We start from the raw sequence: 20924 nt of genomic DNA, 5'->3' as shown, positions 1-20924 counted from the left end.
TCCAGATGCTAGGTGTTTCAAAGGCTTAAGTTAGCAGGAGTGGTGTATGGCAGCAAGGCCTGCATCCTGTGGTGCAACAATTACTTCACTCACCCTTTTCCTTTGATGTAGCAGGAAAGCAGAAACAAAGGATCATAAAACCTTGTCCAGTCCACTACTTGATTTTCACTGTAGGAAGCACACATGTACTTGAAGAGAAACACACGATAATAAATGAAGGATGAACAAGAACAGTAGTAGTTGTAGCACTATTGCTTCATGGGGCAGAGTGTAACCAAAATAAACCTTGGGTTGTAGTAAAAAAGCACACACGTATCCACACACACACACACACACACACACACACACACAGAAGCAGTAGTACATTGCTGAGATTGTAGGATGATTTAGAATGAGACAACTGCCAAAGAACTGCATTGAAGGGAATATTTAATGTTTCTGTAACACTCTTCATCTTTCATATGGGCTACCATAGCCTTCATTTACAGAATAGCAATCTAAGGCAAGCAGCATAAATGATGTCCCCTAAACAACATCAGGACAAAACTCAAAAGGAGCAATGCTGAATTGCCTTTTACGAATGTGCTGGGATGCATTTATCCCTTTTTGAGGCTTCCTGCACATCCTTCATGTGGCTGCTTCTTCCAAAAACCCACATGTACAGGTAATCCTAATATTATCTTAATCCACTGGAAGAATTCATCCTTAAATAAAAGCACTGGAAAAACTATTGTGCTGACCCCCAAGTATTACTTCTGCATATTAAAAGTAAAAAGGTAGAGTAGAAGAATGCTACAGTTGCATGGAAGTTACTCCGATCGTGCAGAATTTAAAACCCAGAATTCTGCTATTGACATATCCAGACACGGCTGGCTAGGGAACAAAAACATCTTCAACTATATACAAAGTTAAAGGGGGAGGGGGGAGAAAATTAGAGGACAATTACCTCCCCCCAAAGTTGGAAGCCAATTAACACAATTTGGTTTTGAGTTATTTACTCAAAAAGGAGGGGGGGGGGTATTTTCCTAGTATAAAGCCACCTAAAAATTGTACTGCACAAAACCTAGCTAATACAATGAAGATTTGGTTAAAAAAAGCTATTTCCAAAAACACTTTACAGATAAAGGCTTTCAAGTGCTGTAACTAGGTGAAAATGTAGTCAATGAGAAACAAAGCTGCGTGCCATGTAGTGTCACAAATACAGTTATGGTTTAAAAAGTTTTAATGCAGAGTCTCAAAACGCTTCAACCTTCTGTGCAAGTTCACTCATCAGGTGGTTCCATATCCTCTGAAGGTATGAATCCTTTTCTTTCTTCTTTTTCTTTGTCTTCTTCTTCATCATATTCTTGCTCCTGCTCAGCAGCAAATGATTCCTGGGATGTGTTCAAATTCTGCTCTTCCATTTGTCCTGGTGGTGGTTCTTCATCATCATTTCCTTTGTTTTCTGCAGTACCTTCTTCAACTACGTCTTCCTCAGCCAGATTGTCTCCACCTTTGGTTTCTTCTTCAACCTTGTTTTCTTCACCTTCAGCTGCTCCCTCCTCCATATTTCCACTTGTTCCTGCCTCACCTTCCTCATGTTCCTCTTTCTCTTCAGGATCATCTGTGAAGGGATTCTCCCCCTGCAAAACAAATCAGAACCACCTAACACCCAGCATTAGACATCACACACTTTAAGGAACTGAGCAGTCTACAATATATAGCTGGGTAAGCAAGTTTCTGTTGAGTGGGGCCATCACATAAAAATAATTTTAAGGCCTTGACTATTGCACTAATTTATTTATTTTTGGTATGCTTTAAACTACAGAACCTGAAGAAAATCAAATACAAAAGTAACAAGAAATCAGGAAACTTTCATTCCTTTTCTTTGACTAGTAGATATAATCAAGTCTCTGATACAAGTGAAAGATCCCTGATCATTTTTGGGGGGGACTATGGCATTTCAACCAACAAGTGTCTCAATAATCTTTCTGAAAACAAGAATGTGTTCTCCATTATACAAGCAAACTCATTTCTTTTAACCTCCAGGATGTGACAAATTTAAAAAGTCATCCCACTCCAGTGGGTGGGTACATATCAATTTATAAAGAGTTTAAAAATATCTTGCAATTTACACAGCAATTACTGTTCATTTTGCAAAAGTTGTTAAAACTCTCCATAGAGTACAGTCTAGGTGTGCCCAATGCCCAGTTCACAGACTGACTGTGGTCTCCTCCCTTCTATTTGCAGCTACTTGGGGAAATTCCACATCCCATCATTTGTGGCCCTTTCCCACATCTTTACAAGAACATATAATGCCTACTGAAACCCTTCCAAATTGCATTGGAAATGAGAGAATGCCTATATAACACTTCCTCTTCCTGGATTCAGAGATGTCTTTCAAGCCTGCTGCAGCATACTAAGCATGCTACATGGTCCATCTGCATCTGTGGACCCTTCACTAGGGTGGATATCCTGGGGCTATTGCTGCCACTCTCAATAAAGTATTTTGAGGGGGAACACAATAGGAAAGAAAGCAAAACGAGAGAGAGGTGATTTTTAAAGTGTATACAGCAACTGGGTGCAAACAGAAAAAACCACTGTAAGATGCAGAGAACTGCATACAGTTGTACCTCGTTACGTCAGTCTCTGGTTGCGTTTTTTCAGGATACAAACGCGGCAAACCCGGAAGTGTATACTTCCGGGTTTCGCCATGCGCAGAAGCGCTCTGCGCATCTCGTGCATGCGCAGAAGTGCTCTATTGCGGTGCTCTAGTTGCAGACTTTTCAGGGTGTGAACAGTACCCCGGAATGGATCAAGTCCGTAACTAGAGGTACCACTGTAGTAAGAAAACATAGGGAAGTTAAGAAGTTGGAGGTGCAGACACGTACAGATGTGGAAATGGAAAAAGGAATGGGTTCAGTGGTCTGCAGAGAGAAATGAAGACTTATAAACTGAGAGTGCCCTTATAGTAAGGCATAGAGAAGAGAGGGTGCACTATGAAGCAGAGAGATAAAATGGAGATTAGCGGAAAATACATTAAAACTCAGTTAATATTAAAAAATAAAAGCTTTCCCATTGTTAACATAGCAATATGGCTCTTTTAAAGTTTTTTTTTGGGGGGGGAGTTGTATCCAACATGTGTGTGAGTGGAACAGACTTACACACTTCTTCCCTGAAGCCTTCCATGCACCCTCAAAATTTACATTAGAGGGATAGGGTACCCTCTGGAGCAGATTTCAGGAATGCATGGTGGCTGCAGGTAGAAGGAAAGAAGTTATACAGTGCAAGCATCAAGTTCGTTCATGCCACTTTGGATTCTGCCCATAATCCCTCTGTGGGCCGTTCTTATGTTTATACGTTTTACCTTCAAATATCGCTCCAATTTCTTGCTGATAAGTTTATTGTTAAGAATACTTCTTGCAACTACTAATGATGATTTTTTTGACTGTTCCATCATAGCCTAGAAGACAAAATACATAAATAAATGGTCTGCACAAAATGTACCTACATTTCATTATTTTTTATACCAAGACAGGCCTTCCAAAATACAGTAACTTTTCACACATTTTCATCAGGAACTATTTAATGTGGGAAGGAGACTCACAAACCTCCTCCTACTTCCCAAGCAAAATTGATTTTGACAGGTCAAATTTGGTGTGCAAGGCAGATCCTGAGAATGATCAGGCCTGTGGAGCCAAAAAGGTTCCCCACTCTAGACTTAGACTGTGGAAGCTGAGAAGGAAAAAATCTGCTTTCTCACCTGTCAATTCACTGGACCCTATCCACTGTTAATTCTGAACCTTAATATCCAACCAAACATCTGAGGGCAAATTTATATTTGGCAGTGTAAGTCTGTTTGTGGCATGTGTACCACACCTCTCCCAGTAAACATTGGGTAAGACAAAAGAAAGAGACATGTACTGAGCTGCAGCGATCAACTGATTCCACAACCTATGCCCACTGTGTGAAGCAAGATATACACACCTCTCTTTCATAAATTAGTGTTTAACAAAGAAGATCAAAAAGTCTACATAAAATTTTTATTGGCCAATGCACTTTTAAAGTTCTTTAGCTTAAGGATACTGAATTTCAGCGAACAAATTATCAGTTTGCAACTCAAAGACTTCTTAAAAAATTTAATGAAGCAGGTTTTTGGTGTGTGTGTTTTTTAACAAAACCAAGCAGGAGCTACATTTCCAGTCAAAGAACTGCTTGGAAGTAATGGGATGCCATTAGTGGCTATATTACTGCCAGGAGAGTAGCTATACTATATTGATATATATATTTAAAATAGATACTATAGTCTCTTAAGCATGCTCTTTAAAGAATATTTACGTTAAAATAAGCATTAAAGCCCCTAAATTATTCAATTGCTTTAGTCTTCATCTGCTTTTGCCATTATAAAGTTGAATGATGTAGTGATTGTTCAAGCTTCTCCAGTGTGTTTTTGTGGTGAACAGCTAATTCAACAATTCCACTTACTCTGCGGTTGTGGTTATGATCAAGGGACTTCAGATGTTTCTGGATTATTCCATACTGCATCGGAATGAAGAGGTCACAAGCAACACAGTGAGCAGCCTCCACCTTTTTTACAAAATGTTCCATACCTATGTCTGAGAAAAGTTAAAGAAGTCATAATATTACAGACTGTAGAATGCATATGGAAAACCCATGGCCATCTGCTGTGCGAACACAAACTCCTATAAGCCCCAGCCACCACGTCAATGGTGAGGGATGATGAGCACTGTAGTTCAGTAACCAGTGTTAGAAAGTGAGATATGAAAACTAGGAGCTAAATGGCACCTTAAACCTAGGTTATGGGCGCCGCAACTGAGTGTCTAGGTGTGCTTCTTAATAACAAGAATACAAAGCTGAAAATTAATAAACTGCAGCTAAAATCTTATGTTCATTTTTCACATGGTCTAGTCCTCATTTGAAGGCTGCAAAAACCAAAGCCATACTTCCCCTGCCTACCCCCCTAATATTCTTATGAGGGTCCCTTCTCCAATCTTCAGAGAGTGGTTGGAAGTGGGGAGGCAGAAAAAGGTCCTCCTTTCCTTCCAGCAGTGGCAGTTTTAATCTGAAATCTTAGGTGCAAGTACTGTACCCAGAGCTCAAAAACCCCTTGAATTAATTAAATTCTCTGTCGCAAAATGCACCTGAACAATGGGAGTTGCAAACGCTGTCAGCAACGTCTGGAGGGCTATAGGATTCCTATAGGAAACCTTTGATAGCAGGAAATATATATAGGAGGGTGAAATAACAGACTTCCATTCCTCAGGGGCAGTGGGGGAAATTCTCTCTCTAAAAAAGTACCTATCCTACCATACACACAATGACTGTTTTGCACACATAAGCACCCCCCTCGACTGTACCAAAGGACCAAAAAAAAGGGGGGGGGGTCATTCAATATCCATCTCAACTAATAGCAAAGTTAATTTAGGGACATCTTTCAATCACACAGAACATTACGGAATTGCTTCCTATCCTCTATCCTAGTTTTCTGAATGAAAACTGAACATTTTTACCCAAGAAAACAACAGTATGTATTGCTTTTTAGCTGAATTTTAAGACACCTACCCTGGGTAAGATCTTGGTCTTTGTAGATCTGTTGTATAACTGCATTAATATCTTCAATTGCTTTACGGCGTTCTTCTGTCTTCTTTGTTTTATTAGCAACATACTCCTGCATTGCAGAAAAGCTTATGAATACTCAATAGTGCATATTACCATACTGGCCTGGCCCAATGCACAACATGCTAGGATTACTATACAGTACAATCAAAGCTATGCCTTCCTTTCCTTTCCCCCATCTCTCTCAAAAGCAAGAACTAAGGTAATGGTGTGGATGTGTTGTGTACTGAAAAATGCAAGAGCAGCACAGATGAACTGAGAGATGCTGATGTTTTCTACTCTGACAGTCATCCAAAAGTACATTTTTTGCCCCACTTGAAATAATTAAAAACCAAATGACAAGGAGGGATTGGGGAAAATGAAGCAAAGTGCCACATCTAGCTTTGCATGTTAATATCTAAAGGAAAATGGAATGCTCAAAGGGAAAAAAAGCCGACCTGGAGGAAGTCAGCTGTTTGCTGGGGCAGCTTGGTTCCAACAAATGCAAAGTGTTCCTTGTGGAATTTGCTCTCCAAATGGTTGGTCATCTCATCCTCATAGAAAGTGCGATACTTGCACAACGAACATACAAACTGAATCCTGTTAAGACATATCAAATAAAGAAAAATATTTTTATCTGCACAACAGTAATTTGAAAACTTCCAGTTTCCTTTATGTAGTCAAGCTGATATAGTTTACTAGAGCAAAGAACTACAATACACTAGGTGTGCTTGAATAAGCAACACTGCTGTCTTATTCCCAATTGAACTCTTTATAGACCATGTATCCTGAAACTGTTGTTGGTGAATACGTGAGACCATCAGCCCTCCAACTTCTTGTTCTAACCCTACCAGCAATCCCCAAGACTGCACAGAACTTCAGTACAGCTGTGATGTAGAGCACTGGAAGGGCACTGGCTTATTATTATTATTTAAACAGAGAATTGCTTGTTTTTAAATGTTATACCTTTGAAAAACTTTTGAAAGTACAACATGAAACATCAACCTCCAACAACTTGTTGGACTTACCTTTCCACCATCCGATCACGATACCTCTTTTTTTGCCTCTCTTGAGTTTTCTTACCAGCTTGCAATTTGCGCTTGATTTGACTGATCTCTTCTTGAATGGTCATAGCTCCTACATGAATAAGATCAGTTTATTTTTAAAGAATATCTACTCATGGACCTTACTGAACTCCTGGGTAAGATTGGGCTCCAGGTTCCTAATCTACCTTCAATGAAGAGGCCATACTATAACTTATCTGTACACCGCTTGAATCTTTTTTTTAAAAAAAATAAAATAGTCTGTAAATTTTCTAAATGAATACATAAAATAATTCACAAAGTGCTAGTTTCCTGGAGTTTAATCAGACTTGGAAGCACAATTGCTACTTAAAGTTTTAAGACAAATATAATTGTTGGGAGACACAACTGTGGGATACACAAAACCAATTGTTCAGTGATGGTTTATATGAGAAGAAAAACATTTAGTTTGCCTCACAGGTTAATTGGAAAGTACTACATATTAAATAGGAATCTGCCTGGTCATTGGATAAAGGATAAAGTGTGAGTTACAGTTTAGACGAACTCTGAGCTTGATCCCACACAGAAGAATTCTCTTCAGGTTATTCCAGGTATAAGTGTTGCTGCTTATATTATTATTTTTTATTACATTTGTATACTGCTCTATACTCATAGATCTCAGTGCTGTCCACAAAATAGAATTACAGTATCAACAGCACAAAAATATAATAAAAAATAAGAACAGAAACAAACCAGCAACCTCTCCTTCTATATTATGAGTTTGTGGGGTTCCTGGACCCCGGTTCTAACACATGGGTGCCAAACACTGGATTTAGCAAAAGGTTGTAGTACAGGCCAAACCAGTTTCAAGTTCAGGAAAAAACCTCAGAGAAGAGCCATCAAGGAAAACAAAAGGAAGGTAATGGACGATTAACAAAGCAAATACAGTAGATGCTCGGGTTGCGAACATGATCCGTGCGGGATGCACGTTCGCAACCTGCGTCTGTGCACACGTGGGTTGCAATTCGGTGTGCATGTGTGACTGCCGAAACCGGAAGTAACCCGTTCCACTACTTCCGGGTTTCGGCGGTCCGCAACCCAAAAAAACAACCTGAAGCGGCTGTAACTCAAGGTATGACTGTACTCTGTGCTGGAGGACTAATGGGTGTAAGCCTCTCCTTCAAGTCATAGCTAGCTTGCAGGACAAAGGCCAGGGTTGGAAGGAGAGTAGTGGTATAGGATTGCAGCTGGGAATGATGTGAGGGAAAAGGTGGCAGTCAGTTAAAGGCAGCAAACTGGAGCAGGGTGACAGAGGGCCATGGCTGATTTCTGCTGGCATCTAAGACTGTGGGATGAAGCGAGTACATCTTGTAATGCTATAAGCGCTTACCATAGGCTCAGGTTGTATACATATGTAAATAACCATATATCCAAGAAACCACAGTCTTTGCTGTGCCTCATTTCCAAGGGAAACACAAATACTGGGTAAGTGCCTGGACTTCTATAATCTTGCACCACTCGGAGATTAGGATGATGTGTAACAATATTCAGCATAGCCAACTGGCAGATTTTTATTGCTTCTGGGAGCTATTATTTTTGAATAATTTCACTGTCTGGAAGTGATCTGCTGTGCATGCTGAAGGCATAGCCACATTGGTACTGGAAACTAGTTCAAAACAGTTATAGCCTACCTCCACAAATAGTCTAGGGAATTGCTAGAATTAACATCACAATGTAAAACTCTTCTACCTGAATATTTTGATCATTGTAAATTTAACTAATTGTGTTGTACTCAAGATACATGTATTATTAGGGAATACTTGCTAGGTTAGTTCTGAACCAACATGTAAAAACTGAAACTTGGAATTTATCAGTGGTTTATAAAATGCTCTAATACAATAATGCGTATCTCCTGCAATATTCCACACATCTTTTAAAAAAATCTTTATTGCATTTTTAAAAATTACAAAGAAAGCATATATTAAACATTACATCCAAATATTCAAAACTAAAAAGAAAAAATACAAAACAAGAAAAATATAAATATAAAAGATACAAACCAAAAAGAAAGAAAGGAATTAATCAGTACACCAAATTATTCAAAGGATACAGTGATTTGATTATTCTATACACCAAGTTCCCAGAAAGAAATTGCACAATATTCCACACATCTTGTCACAAAAAATAACATGATCACCAGAAGTACCCTAATGCATGTACATTTGAACTTACCTTTCTCAGAGTCTCCTTTTCTTTCCTCATCTTCACCTCCTTCTCCCTCTCCCTCCTAAAATGTAATTAAAGACAATGAAGCATAGAGCTGCACTTGCTTACAGGCAAGGTAACAACACATGTAGAACTAACCTTTACATCAAGTAATCAGGAGTGCTGCTAGCTACCAAGATGATTTGGGGCTTAGACAAAAAACAGCCACTGTTCATAACCACAGTACAAAATTACCATTTACTAGAAACATCAATATAGTAGGCTGTGATTGTGAGTATCCTTTAAATTCGCTGCAACAGTGAGCAATGAAAGAACCTGTAGCTGCATCAGAATTTGTTTAAGAATTTCATGTTCTATGAAACCTCTCAAAATAATATCTGCAATTAAAATTTGAAAATTGACACTAACTACATTTGGATAGTATGGACTGAAATAGGACTCCGCTCAGTTCTGCACTGATCAAACTATAACTCTATGCTCAAACTCTAAGCCAGAGGTAAGGAACCTTTGGCTCTTCTAACGTTGTTGCACTTTAAATCCCATCAGCCCCAGGGCACATGGCCAATGGTCAGAGATGATGTAAGTTGTAGTCCACCAATATCTGGAGGGCCACTCCTATGCCTTCTTAAGTTCTTAGCCATACACAAACATAGCTAAAAGGTGGGGGATTGTGTCAGCTGGCCTAACCCCCTTTTGCTGCATCCATCCTATCACTACATCTGCCTGACACCAGTGCAAGGAATGCCATATTACAGTAGGGGGCCTTATGCATGTAGGCCAGATCTGATTTGGGGAACACAATTTACACAAATCAGACCTACCTATATTGAGCTATATGTACACAAACCCCAACTTTAACATGCACTAACATCAGATGGGAGCAGAGTCAGCTGGCACAATCCCAATCACCTACAATGTATAGCCAGCAATGCAATCCGTATAGGGTTCACTCTCTATTTGCACACTAACACTTTCTGTCCATCCTATATCTGAGCACAACATAATAAATTATGTTAGTAATTATTTGGAAGCAGATGTATTTTGTAATAGATCTATATGTTAAATCTTCAATAAATAACTGAAAAAACACCAAGTATGTCTTCTCAGTGTCAGACCTGACACAAAGCAAAGTGAATGAGTTACCCCAGTCTACATATCATGAGAATCATTAAAGGAGAGCCAATTATCAACAATTTAAATTAATATACTACTTATTGTAGTGAGGCTGAGGAATGAGCTTGTGTTCACCTCGGGCACCAGTGCCTTGAGTCAGCTTTGTTCTTTAAACATTCATTCATCACCTAGTCACACTAGGTCTCTGAACAACAGAAAAAAGGAACTGTACATGGTCTCTCCCTAAACAGAAAGGCAAGCATGGCAGGACATCATTTGTAACTCTTGTTCCTATCGTATATGTATAAGACACTGGGATTATAAAACTTTGAAGCAAGACTAAATTCAGACTCACATTTTTAGAACCCTTCTCAGTAGTTTCTCCTTCAGGGCCCTCTTCTGAAAAGAACAACATATCAAGTAACAATACAGACTATAAAATGACTGTAACAGTGCAACCCTATATATGACTTCTCAGAAGCAAGTTCTACTGAGCTCAATTATATTTGCTCCCAGGTAAGTGGGTATAGGGTTGCAAGCCTGAAATATTTCACAAAAAGTTTTAATGAACATTAATAAAAAATAGCATACATGGCATCGGACACTGATACAGATTTCTAGAATATCTGGACTCTTTCCAGATCGCTTGTGGGGGGGGGGGGCAGAGGTACCTTTATTCATCTCTGGTTGGAATGCCAACTGGTTTCTAAATTTTGGACTAACATTTATAGGGAGATTCCAATATGTGTGAAAGTGTTATTGTAATGGCCCCACCAAGTTTCTCAGTTAAATCTCTAGGATGGCTGCTTCTGTAATTCATGCTCAAAAGACCTGCTAACATGGACGCTGGGGCTGCAATCAGAATCTTAATAACACAATGGTGAAAAACACCATTTGATACAAATGTATGAGGACAAACAGCAATTCCAGAGATTACCCACTATTTAAAGGTCTCTAATGGCTCAGAAGACCCTGAAAATTATATGCTATGTGGAAGGACTTTATTTCTTATACTCTTAGTACTGGTGAACAAAGTTGTCTGCCTGCACTGATGAGGGAAATCGGGTTGTCTTGATGCACCCTTTTCCTGAACAACCAAAGTATGATGTGAAGCTTATTTTTATATTATATTCCTGAAATCATTGGTTTCTTACAGTTTAAATAAAGTTTTTAATTATTTTAATGTTTCAGTATTGGCAAACTAAGGTGCAATGAAAAGAAGACAAGGCAGGAGGCTTCAGTGACTTGCTCTTACCATTATCAGAGTCAGAGTTGTCAGAGCCATCAGTTTTTGCTGCCTTACTGTCAGGCTCATCAGAACTGTTAGCCTGTTTTCGTTTATTAGCAGTAGGCTCATTCTTTATTCTTTTTTTCTATGAATTGAAAGAAAAGACTGTTTTTACTCACATGCACAGTCTAAAAGTTCTCTTATCACCAACCAAGAAATGTTCATTCATTCACATTTTAAGTTCTCTACACTCAAGAAAACTCATTTCAACAGGTACAGACATGCACACCTAAGACCTGACCTATTTTATACGAAACGAACGAATGAATCCCAGGTCACACTTCCTAGATATGACTAAAATCAAGTGATTAATCTTTTCGGTGCTAAGGCAGCATACTGAAGACAATGAGATTCCTAAAGAACAGCTTAAAATAAAGATGTGCCAAGCAGATGTAAGAGACAGAGAAGAAAAATGTTCCCTATAATAAAACAGTTTAAATTACAAAACAGACTCCTTTGCACTCAGTTCTAGGTAGTTCTCCTGCTGGGCAATGTTCCTAAAAATGGGGCAGAAAACAGGTGGGAGAAGATCACATAGGTACTTACTTTAAAATCTGCATCCCACATTTTCCAGTTTCTCCTCATTCGTTGTTTCATGCCGCCTCCTCCAAAGCGCATGTTGCCAGAGAAACTTCGCATTCCCTGGAACATGTTGTATTCAGGGAATAGTTTGTGGGAGAAAAGGGATGGGGGCCTATTGGGGCCATGGCCCCGTCCTCCCATTGGCACTGGCGGTTCATTCCACTGTCCGCCCATGCGCCCAGAATATGCAGAAGCCATGGGTCTGTTATTTCGCCTGTCTCTGGCCCAGTTCTGACCCCGGTGGCCAAAGTTGTCACGTGCTCTGTTGTGGTACTGGTCCCTGCGGTTCCCATAGGAGTTGTCATAGTGGCCTTCATAGGCATTGTCGGTGTCATGTTCAGCTTCACTGTAATCATAGCCGGATCTGTACAGATCACGGTCGTTTAGTGAAGGCCTTGAGTCGTAGGACTCATATGTATCATACCTGCAAGAATTGCACAGCAAGCAAGGAATCTAATCAGTAGCATATAGAGCACCATGTTAAAGTGTCTGCCAAAAATGGCAGTAAAACAGGTCACATTAAAGGAAACAACCTCTCATAATTGTTCTTGAGTCAAGATAATAACAAAGCTCAACTGAGGTTTTAACTCAGTATGAGAATTATTCCCTTGGGCATTATAGCAGTGGGGAAGGGCATAGAGGGGGGGAAACAACATAAGGCTACATAGAATTCTTGTTCTGTTTAGCCTCAGTCAATCATAGAAAGAGCATAGCACTCTGATCAGATTGACAAACATATCTTCAATTTGGGGGAGTCATACAAATTCTTAATTTTTTCCTTTTACTGGTTTCACACTCCAATCACTTCAGGTGTTCAGCTATGCAAAACAAGTGAAGCCACTGGATGCAAGGTCGGCTCCCACAAATTATTAGCAGTTTGGAAAATAAAGTGGTTTTAGTAAGAAGAAAAGAAAGCAGAAATCAGCTATATACTAAGAGATGCTTATACATGACATTTTGCCTGCAGGAAAGCTCAGTGCAGACAAAATATGTGAGTACACCTTACAATTCCATTTTCTATGCTCACTATAATGAGTGGCTGAGACAAACAAGTTGACTTGTTTCTATAAAGGAGAGCTTTGAACCAGCACAATTTCACAAGAATGTTCCATAAGCTGCAGAATAACTTTAAATTTAAACTACATACTATGCATGTAAAACAGTACAGAGGCTCTGAGACAAAGATGAAGTTGAATGCCAAAATCCACATTATTCCTGAAAGCATGTTGTTTCAATTGCTATGGCAGACCAAAACAAAGTCATGTTGCACTTAATAAACCAGTACTGGGCACAAGTGCAAAAATCAACAGTCAAGCTTTGTATCAAGGATCTGAAAGCAAGGACATGGAAAGGAAACAATGGCTGAGGAGGAGACTTTAAAAACTAACTCTGAACAGAAAGTGTCATTCTAAAAGCTATCAGGGTAAGCTCAAATATTCCATCTATCAACCCAAAGCTCTTGTGCCAATTTATAACATAGTACTACTCACTGTTGTAGCTGAGCCTTCTATGAAATTGTTTTACAAAAATATAAATCTATTTCAGTTTCCTGCTATTTAGTCTCTAATGCTCACCTAGGCTCTCAAGTGAGAATTAACAGTGCTGGGTTAATATTCACCTAGTATGATAGAACTGAAAATAGGGAGATGCATCACGCTGGCTTCCAAATGTGCAAGGGTTGCAACTTCAGCAGAGCCTGACAACCTGAGTCAGTATCTGCAAAGGGGAGATTAAACTTTTATACTCTTCCAGCACATGAAATCTGTAGTTTAAACACAGAAATACTATTTGGCAAAACTATCTACAACAATTACCTTTCTTAGGCAAGAGATGCTGTTTTAATGAGTGCAAATAGAGAGCACACACTACCAAAACCACATTTGATACTATGTAATCCCTTAAGGATTTCTGTAAATCTCCTGCATCTTCTATTTTTATGAAAATGTCGTAAATTAAAAACTGACACAATATCAGTAAGATATTAAGGAGAAGTGAAGGTATTTTAAAATAAAAAATATTAACATGCTCTATGATACTGTAAGCTACTTTTAGAACCTGGTAAACAAACAGTGACAACACAGAGAAAAGCAATACTGAATGCTATGCATAATTTACCCATTACAGTTAAACTAATATGCTTTGATTCCACTAAGCTGCATGAATGTACACAAAACAGGTTATAATACAGTGGCCCCTTGACACCTTTCCCAGAGGGAATAACACATACAATTTATTTAGACATAGTTCATTCACCTGATCTCTAGAAATGCATCCATGAAACAGGACTGTCAACCAATAAAACCCTAAATGTAGCCATTCTAGTAAAGTGCACCAACTGTCTGGGAATCGATGTCTCTAAAACTGTTAAAATCTCAGGTATAAATGTGAAGCAAATACTTCTGACATCTTTTTATACCATATATCCAGCTTAACAGCAATAAGCACCAGTCACTTCAACAATCCAAAGTAAACTTCCTTATGTATGAACAATAACTTAAGCAATTTATTAATGCCTTCTAGGGCTGAGAAATGTACTGAGGAAAGATTCTACAGAATTCTCTATTTACTTATTTTCTGTTACAGTTGGCTGGAGCAAAATCTTAAGAGAAACTTAAGTTATGGTAACCAGCTAAACACATATCCCATTAACGTTGATGGTACCTGACATACACTCTGTGAAATTAGTGACCTAACCAAAACTAAATGAGGTTGTTAAAACCTGGTATTCTTTCAGAATATTTCATTACAATTAATTTATCAACTGTTACAGTATTAACAAACTTTTCTCACTAAAAGATGTGTACAGTGGTACCTCAGGTTAAGAACTTAATCTGTTCTGGAGGTCCATTCTTAACCTGAAACTGTTCTTAACCTGAGGTACCACTTTAGCTAATGGGGCCTCCTGCTGCCGCCACGGTGCAATTTACATTCTCATCCTGAAGCAAAGTTCTTAACCTGAGGTACTATTTCTGGGTTAGCAGAGTCTGTAACCTGAAACGTCTGTAACCCGAGGTACCACTGTACAAGCACCTTATTTTCAAAGCTAAGGCAGAGGAAGTACAACTTGGCTAATTCTGTCTCCTCCCCACCCCCCAGCTCTGTAAGCAACAGCAAAGATATGAAGCAAAGAGCAATACTATCAGTCGGAGAACAAAGGGAACAGCTCTTAGGCAACAGCACATTAGATCAACATGTCTTTCAGAAACTGCCCTGATCTATAACTATTACTGAACCTTTTCACCTTTGTCTCTACACTCACCTGTCTCCACCTGAGCCATAATGTCCTCCTTGCATCGTGTCAGTTTCTAGATGAGACACCATATCTAAGCGCTTGTTAAATTTTGTTATTACATCAGCACTGGTGCCAGTGGATGCGTTATAGTTCATGTCTGTATCTGAATTAGGCATTTCCCAAGAGTTTGAAGTGGCCATACCGTACCCATAATTGCCAGAGTTATCCTGACTGTATCCATATCCATAATTATAGTCCTCGTAACCTGAAATGAGAAGCAGTCACTGAATTTTTTGGTAAGCATAGATTGCCTGCCATACATAAGCATCTAATGCAAGATTATCACTGTCAAGAATGCTCCTCTTCAGGATATAGCTGTGTCTAAAATGTCTGGACAAACATTTTCTGTAACTCCTACCAAATATTAATCTTCTTACCTATGGAAAAAGTACATAGCAAATTTCCTGCTAAAGTCAACCTTCATTTTTATCTCATCTGCAAAAGGGCTCAGCTGCTACAGCATTGGCATTATCTCCAACTATAGCACCATTAACAATACCGTCAGGTGTATCCTGATTGCTAGAGGGGCCCAAGGTGGCAGCCTCCATGAACAGCACATCTTACCTTGGATAATGATCCACCTCTCTTTAGGACGGGGGGGAGGGAGAGTTTTCAGGAGAGACACTCAGCACCTACCCCAGCATCTACAATTATTCATTTACATAAGAAATCTGCTGAATTTGTGGATAGCCAATAAAATATTCTCAAATCACTTAAAAAATTCTAGCAAGTGGCACAACAGTGTCAATAAGAAGAGAACCTAATTGCAAGACACCATATTTCATCTTCACACAATACTGTAAGGACACAAATTTAGAACTAAAACTGATTAAGGGTGGAAATGAAAATTCATCACATCCAGTAAAATAAAGTTATTCAAGCTAATAGTACTGACTACTTATAATTTATTTCATTTATGAATTGCTCCCCATCAGGCATCCGAAAGCCATTTACAATAGTAATTGGACTGCAGAATACAATGCAGAACTGGATCCCCAGCATGACTTCCATGATTTATATACTCCATTGTTACTATCTCCATACCCACACTTCATAATTTGAAACTAACACTGCATCCTATACATGTTTACTGGAAATCGTCCCGTTCTGTTCCAAGGGGTTGAATTCCTGCTGTTTATACAATTATAGCTTAACATTGTGATCCTAAATATGGTTGTTTGGAAGTAATCTCATTTAATTTAGTGGGGCTTACTCCCCCCAAACTCTATATAGTATTGCAGCTGAACTTCCTATGAAAGTTCATGATGCTTTGTTATTCTTTGAACATTTGGAAAAGAGCTAGCAAGCAAGCAGAATTCAGCTATAATGCTATGCACATTTCTTGTGATAAATCTCAATGAAGTAATTGGGCTATTTCTGAGTTAACATGAATATGATTATTAGCACGTGGGAGGTGGAAGGAGATAAATTAATGCCCAAATTAAACATACAGATGATCAAATATCAGCCATAAGTAAGAATCTGCAGTAGTGTCATTGACAAGGCCAGCAAGTGTAACATTGACTTAACAATATTGATGGATAAAAGGAGCATGAGTGCCAGAAGATATTAAAAGGAGGAAATACATCAAAACTGTGAAAACCGTTACAGTTCAACAATAGTTCTGAATTTACTTTTTGATTTAACTGTTATCCATATGGGCAGTCAATTAAGATTTTATGGTACTTGCCTCTATTTGTGCCAGAGTTCCAGTTTCCATAACCTAGAAAGAAGATACCCCCCCGAGGTAAAAAATCATGTTAGTTATAAGGTTATTATCAATCTATCCAAAGTACTATTCAAAATACTAAGCAGACCTGGCATGAATATTCATTGAATGACAGTTAAATCACAAGAAAAAGTTTAACAAAAATTGACCTAACTTCATTTCATTTGACAGCTTGTAATTGACATTTTTTTGATCTGTAGACAGATGGAATGTGCTATCTGCACTTCCCATGGTCTAACCTGCAGTCTACAATATTATTTTGTAGAACCCTTTCATCTGGTGTGTACTCTTGTTGCTAATAACGATAGGCTAACCTTGAGTTACACAGACTTGAACAACTATGGCAAGCACTGCCACTGAAAGGAAATCCCAGGCTATGTTTATAGACAGCATGGGGGGCGTAGAAAAGGGTGGTATGGTATGTTGAGATAGCAGAATCCTAAGAATCCAGCACTTCTGAAGGTTCAAGAAGCATCCAAACAAAGTTTGTATACCTTAGCAATACAGAGCAAAAACATTACAAAGCTATTGAGACCTATCAGCCTGCAACATCTTGTGAATGTATCCCACTAGTAACCTATGGCACCTCATTTTTCAATTTATAGTTTATTAAATTAAATTAAGCCATTTCAAATGCACATTTTTCATCCCTCAGCCTCCTGTCAACATTGCCCTCTGTATTCCAACTTTATCTAAAAGTTTCTCTTTCATTTCTGTCATCTCTTAAACATTCTACAGCACACATATACTCATGTGCATGAAAATTCTCAAACTGGCACAACACTAGGATAATTGTTTTTAATTACTTTATTGTAGTCTAATAAAAGTAAGGCTCAGACAGATTTACTTAGCGTTCATAAGGACATTGCTGAAAATATATATCAATATCCCCTTCAGACCTTCTTCACCTGCCCAAATGGTGGAGACTACTACACAGACAAAAATAGGCTCAATGATAATGTCATGAATCAATCCTGTTTAAATCAATAGCATAAGGATTACAAGTTCAACTGCATCCAGTGAAATCTCCATTTCAAAGCGCTCTGACCAGAAGTAAATAAGAAAAGGATTATTGCTAATTTACATTAGCTTGGAATATTAGGGAGTGAGTAATCATTTGTAGGCCAGTATATATGTAACGTACAACTATAGTTTAGAGATCAGGAGTAGGCCACAGGATCACATGCTCATTGTCTCTCCCATCTCACACATCATCCCTTCTCTACCCTCATTTATTTTGTGTAACTGTTACTAAGGGAGCGCCTAAGCATTATTTCCTTGGAACATCCATTAGCAGAATCACTAACAATCACATAACAGTGAACCATGGTAAAAGGGGATAATAGGGAATTCCCACAGAAGGTGTGAAGGAGCACATAAACAGACACCCTCTTCTCCATAAACCAAGACTATAAATGACAATGCACTGACCTTGAAGCAGCAATAACTACTATTTAGGTACTAATTCAGAACTCTGCTGCTTAAGGCCTTTTAACTTCAACACTACCCTTCTAAAAGGAATCAAAGTCCACAAGGAGCAAAGAGCTACAACGGCTAGCTGTAAAGCATGTATCACTGCTACAATCTCCTATAAAGAGGTTGAACTAGTACCAGAAGAGTAGTCCTCTGAAACCTAGCACACAGTCCTTTTACTAAAGATGAAAAATACACCAATTCTGAACAACTAGATTTGTATAATTAATCAAAAATATATTTGCTGAAAGATGAATTAGACCTTAAGGGACCTGCACTTCTTCAGAAGATACAGCAATATTGTGAGGCACAAGAACTTTTGTAGCCATTTAGCGGACACAGAATACAACTCCTATAGTACATCAGAATCAGTACAAGTAACTTGTATAGCCACTACAAATGGCCACTAACAGTGCACATCTCAGAAGTAAACCTATTGAGTTCAATGGACTTTACTTGATGTATGTATGTATGTGATTGTGGCTCAGCATTTTTGCCCACAATCTTAATTTGTTCAAGTAAGGGGATGACTGCTTTTACTCAGGAGCACTCTGTTCACAGTGAGAAGCACACTACATATGCTTTCACCCGTTTGTATTCCTGGTGTTCAATTCCTGGTGCAAAGTAAGCCCGGCACCTTGCTCGCTAATAAAATTTTTCATTTAACTATCATAACCCATTTGAAATCAAAACAGGAGTGATTAACTCTTCAGATAATCATCAAATTAGGCATATCTTTAAAATCTAAAGTATCTTTATTTCAGAACAAAGATAATGTGTCAAAACTTCACAGAAATATAGTATTACAGTATTTCCAGTACTGCTATTTCACTAGCACAGTAGACTTCTGCTTACACACCAGAACTTCCCCCTCCTCTCCCCTGCAATCCCCCCCACCCTCAGAATCTCCTCCAGAGGATGCTCCAGAGAAGATTTTGAAGATGTGGAGGGAGAGGAAGTCCCATGGTGCAAGTAGAACTCCAGACATGCAGCTGGACAGAACCCATGCTTCTCACATTCCAGTATCAAGTCCCTACTCAAACATTTGAAGCCAAAAATATGACTAATTGAGGTTAGTTAGAAACACATTGATCAGGGAAATGTTGGTCTCCCAGAGTGAGAGGCTGGGAGGAGAAAGGAAAGATCTCAGGTGAGAAGTGGGAGAAGCTACTATCTTATGTGGATGGTAAGGGTTAAGAACTACCTTTAAGAGAGAACTCCATACTCTATTTTTACCTTTACCTTTGATAAAAATATTAATGACTGAGAAAAATATTGACCATGGTACATGCTGAGGGAATGAATACCACCTGCATCTGTCACATATGGGACTTAGCAAGTGATCCATGGAAGAATTTCTATCACTTCTAAGTGCACCAAAGCTGTCCAAAGCAGCCAGCAAACTGTTTGGGGTTGCTTTTTTAAGTTTTCAGACAAAAATCAGTCAGGTTTGTCTTCAGTATGCACTAACACGCACTGGGGCACAGGTGCCAGACTATTTTAATTACATATAATTCCATCTGTAGCTGGGCAACCATACTGATAATGAAGAGCCTACCTCATATTTTATGAAATAGATTTGGTTCCACACTTACATAACCAAAGGGCTAGAAAGGCAAATGTTGACACCGCAAGTTCAGATAACCGTATAACATCGCGCATGCATAAACCTAAACGAATAGCGGGCAGCTAGGATTCAAGTGGGCATGCCACGTTCGCGTTTTTATTTTATTTTATTTAGAAAGCAACTCCTCTTTGGCAAATAGCCTTTCTAAATCCCAAAGAGTGTTAGTTGGTGGTTCAGCAAGGGGGAAACAATGGCAGTTATTCCAAGGGAAGCCATAACCGATCGGACACGGGGGAAGGTTCCCCCCCTTTTTTTTCTTCCTGCGCCACCTTCCCACACCCACTCCTATTATAACCGCTCGCAGATACCAAGCAGTGGGGTGCGCGTGTGCAAAGGCGGCAGAGACGCAAAGATTCATCCCTCCTTCCTTCCCTCCCACCCCGATTCTGAGGCGGCGGGCGCAGAGGAGCAATGCTGACATTCACCTTTCCCCGAATCCCCTCCGCACATTGGCACAACGAGGGGCGGGCGGCTGAGGAGGGCGGCGCACCCTGCGCGCACAGCCTGAAACCGTCCAAGAACCTCCCCGCCCCCCACGCGCCATTTCTTTATTTGGCGGGAGCAACGGGAAAACGACAACACCTCAGCAACCCACCCCCGCGGGGAACGGGGGTCACTGCAGCGTTGCCAGGAGAGAAGGGAAAGGCAGCGCTGCTGACCCCACCCCCCGAGATGTTGACATAGGGCCGGGCCCTGCGCTCCCTTTGGCCCACTCGCGGTGGGTGGGAGGAACCCGGCCCCCCATCCTCACGCCCGACAGGCAGCCGCCCTCTCCCCCCCCTCACCCGGCCCCCGACGCTCACCTGAATAGCTCATGATGGCGGTGGCGGCTCCACTACAAAACCACACTCCTCACACCCGTTACCTCCTGCGCCAGACGGCAACGGCAGCTTGCTAGCCCCGCCTCCCGACACTGTTGGCCGCACTCGCTCACCTAGCCGGTCAGCCATTGGCGGTTACGGCGGTTAGTCCCGCCC

At 39.7% G+C, this 20924-nt stretch overlaps 1 protein-coding gene across 1 annotated transcript; it reads right to left on the bottom strand.

The window, feature by feature from the left end:
• Positions 1 to 412: 412 nt before the first annotated feature.
• Positions 413 to 20912, bottom strand: AKAP8L (A-kinase anchoring protein 8 like). Its single transcript, XM_080993761.1, is given in 14 exon segments — positions 413 to 1622; positions 3347 to 3442; positions 4465 to 4595; positions 5563 to 5668; positions 6054 to 6195; positions 6624 to 6732; positions 8850 to 8904; positions 10312 to 10355; positions 11212 to 11329; positions 11791 to 12250; positions 15086 to 15323; positions 16809 to 16841; positions 20751 to 20786; positions 20789 to 20912. Coding segments are annotated over 14 exon segments (2037 nt in total). The 5' UTR covers positions 20898 to 20912; the 3' UTR covers positions 413 to 1262.
• Positions 20913 to 20924: the final 12 nt, after the last annotated feature.

This window comes from Podarcis pityusensis (genome assembly GCF_964106645.2).
Source record: "Podarcis pityusensis genome assembly, chromosome: 2".
Classification (NCBI taxonomy): Eukaryota; Metazoa; Chordata; class Lepidosauria; order Squamata; family Lacertidae; genus Podarcis; species Podarcis pityusensis.
Note: the sequence above shows the minus strand (reverse complement) of the source record. Positions and strands in the feature narration are given on the sequence as shown.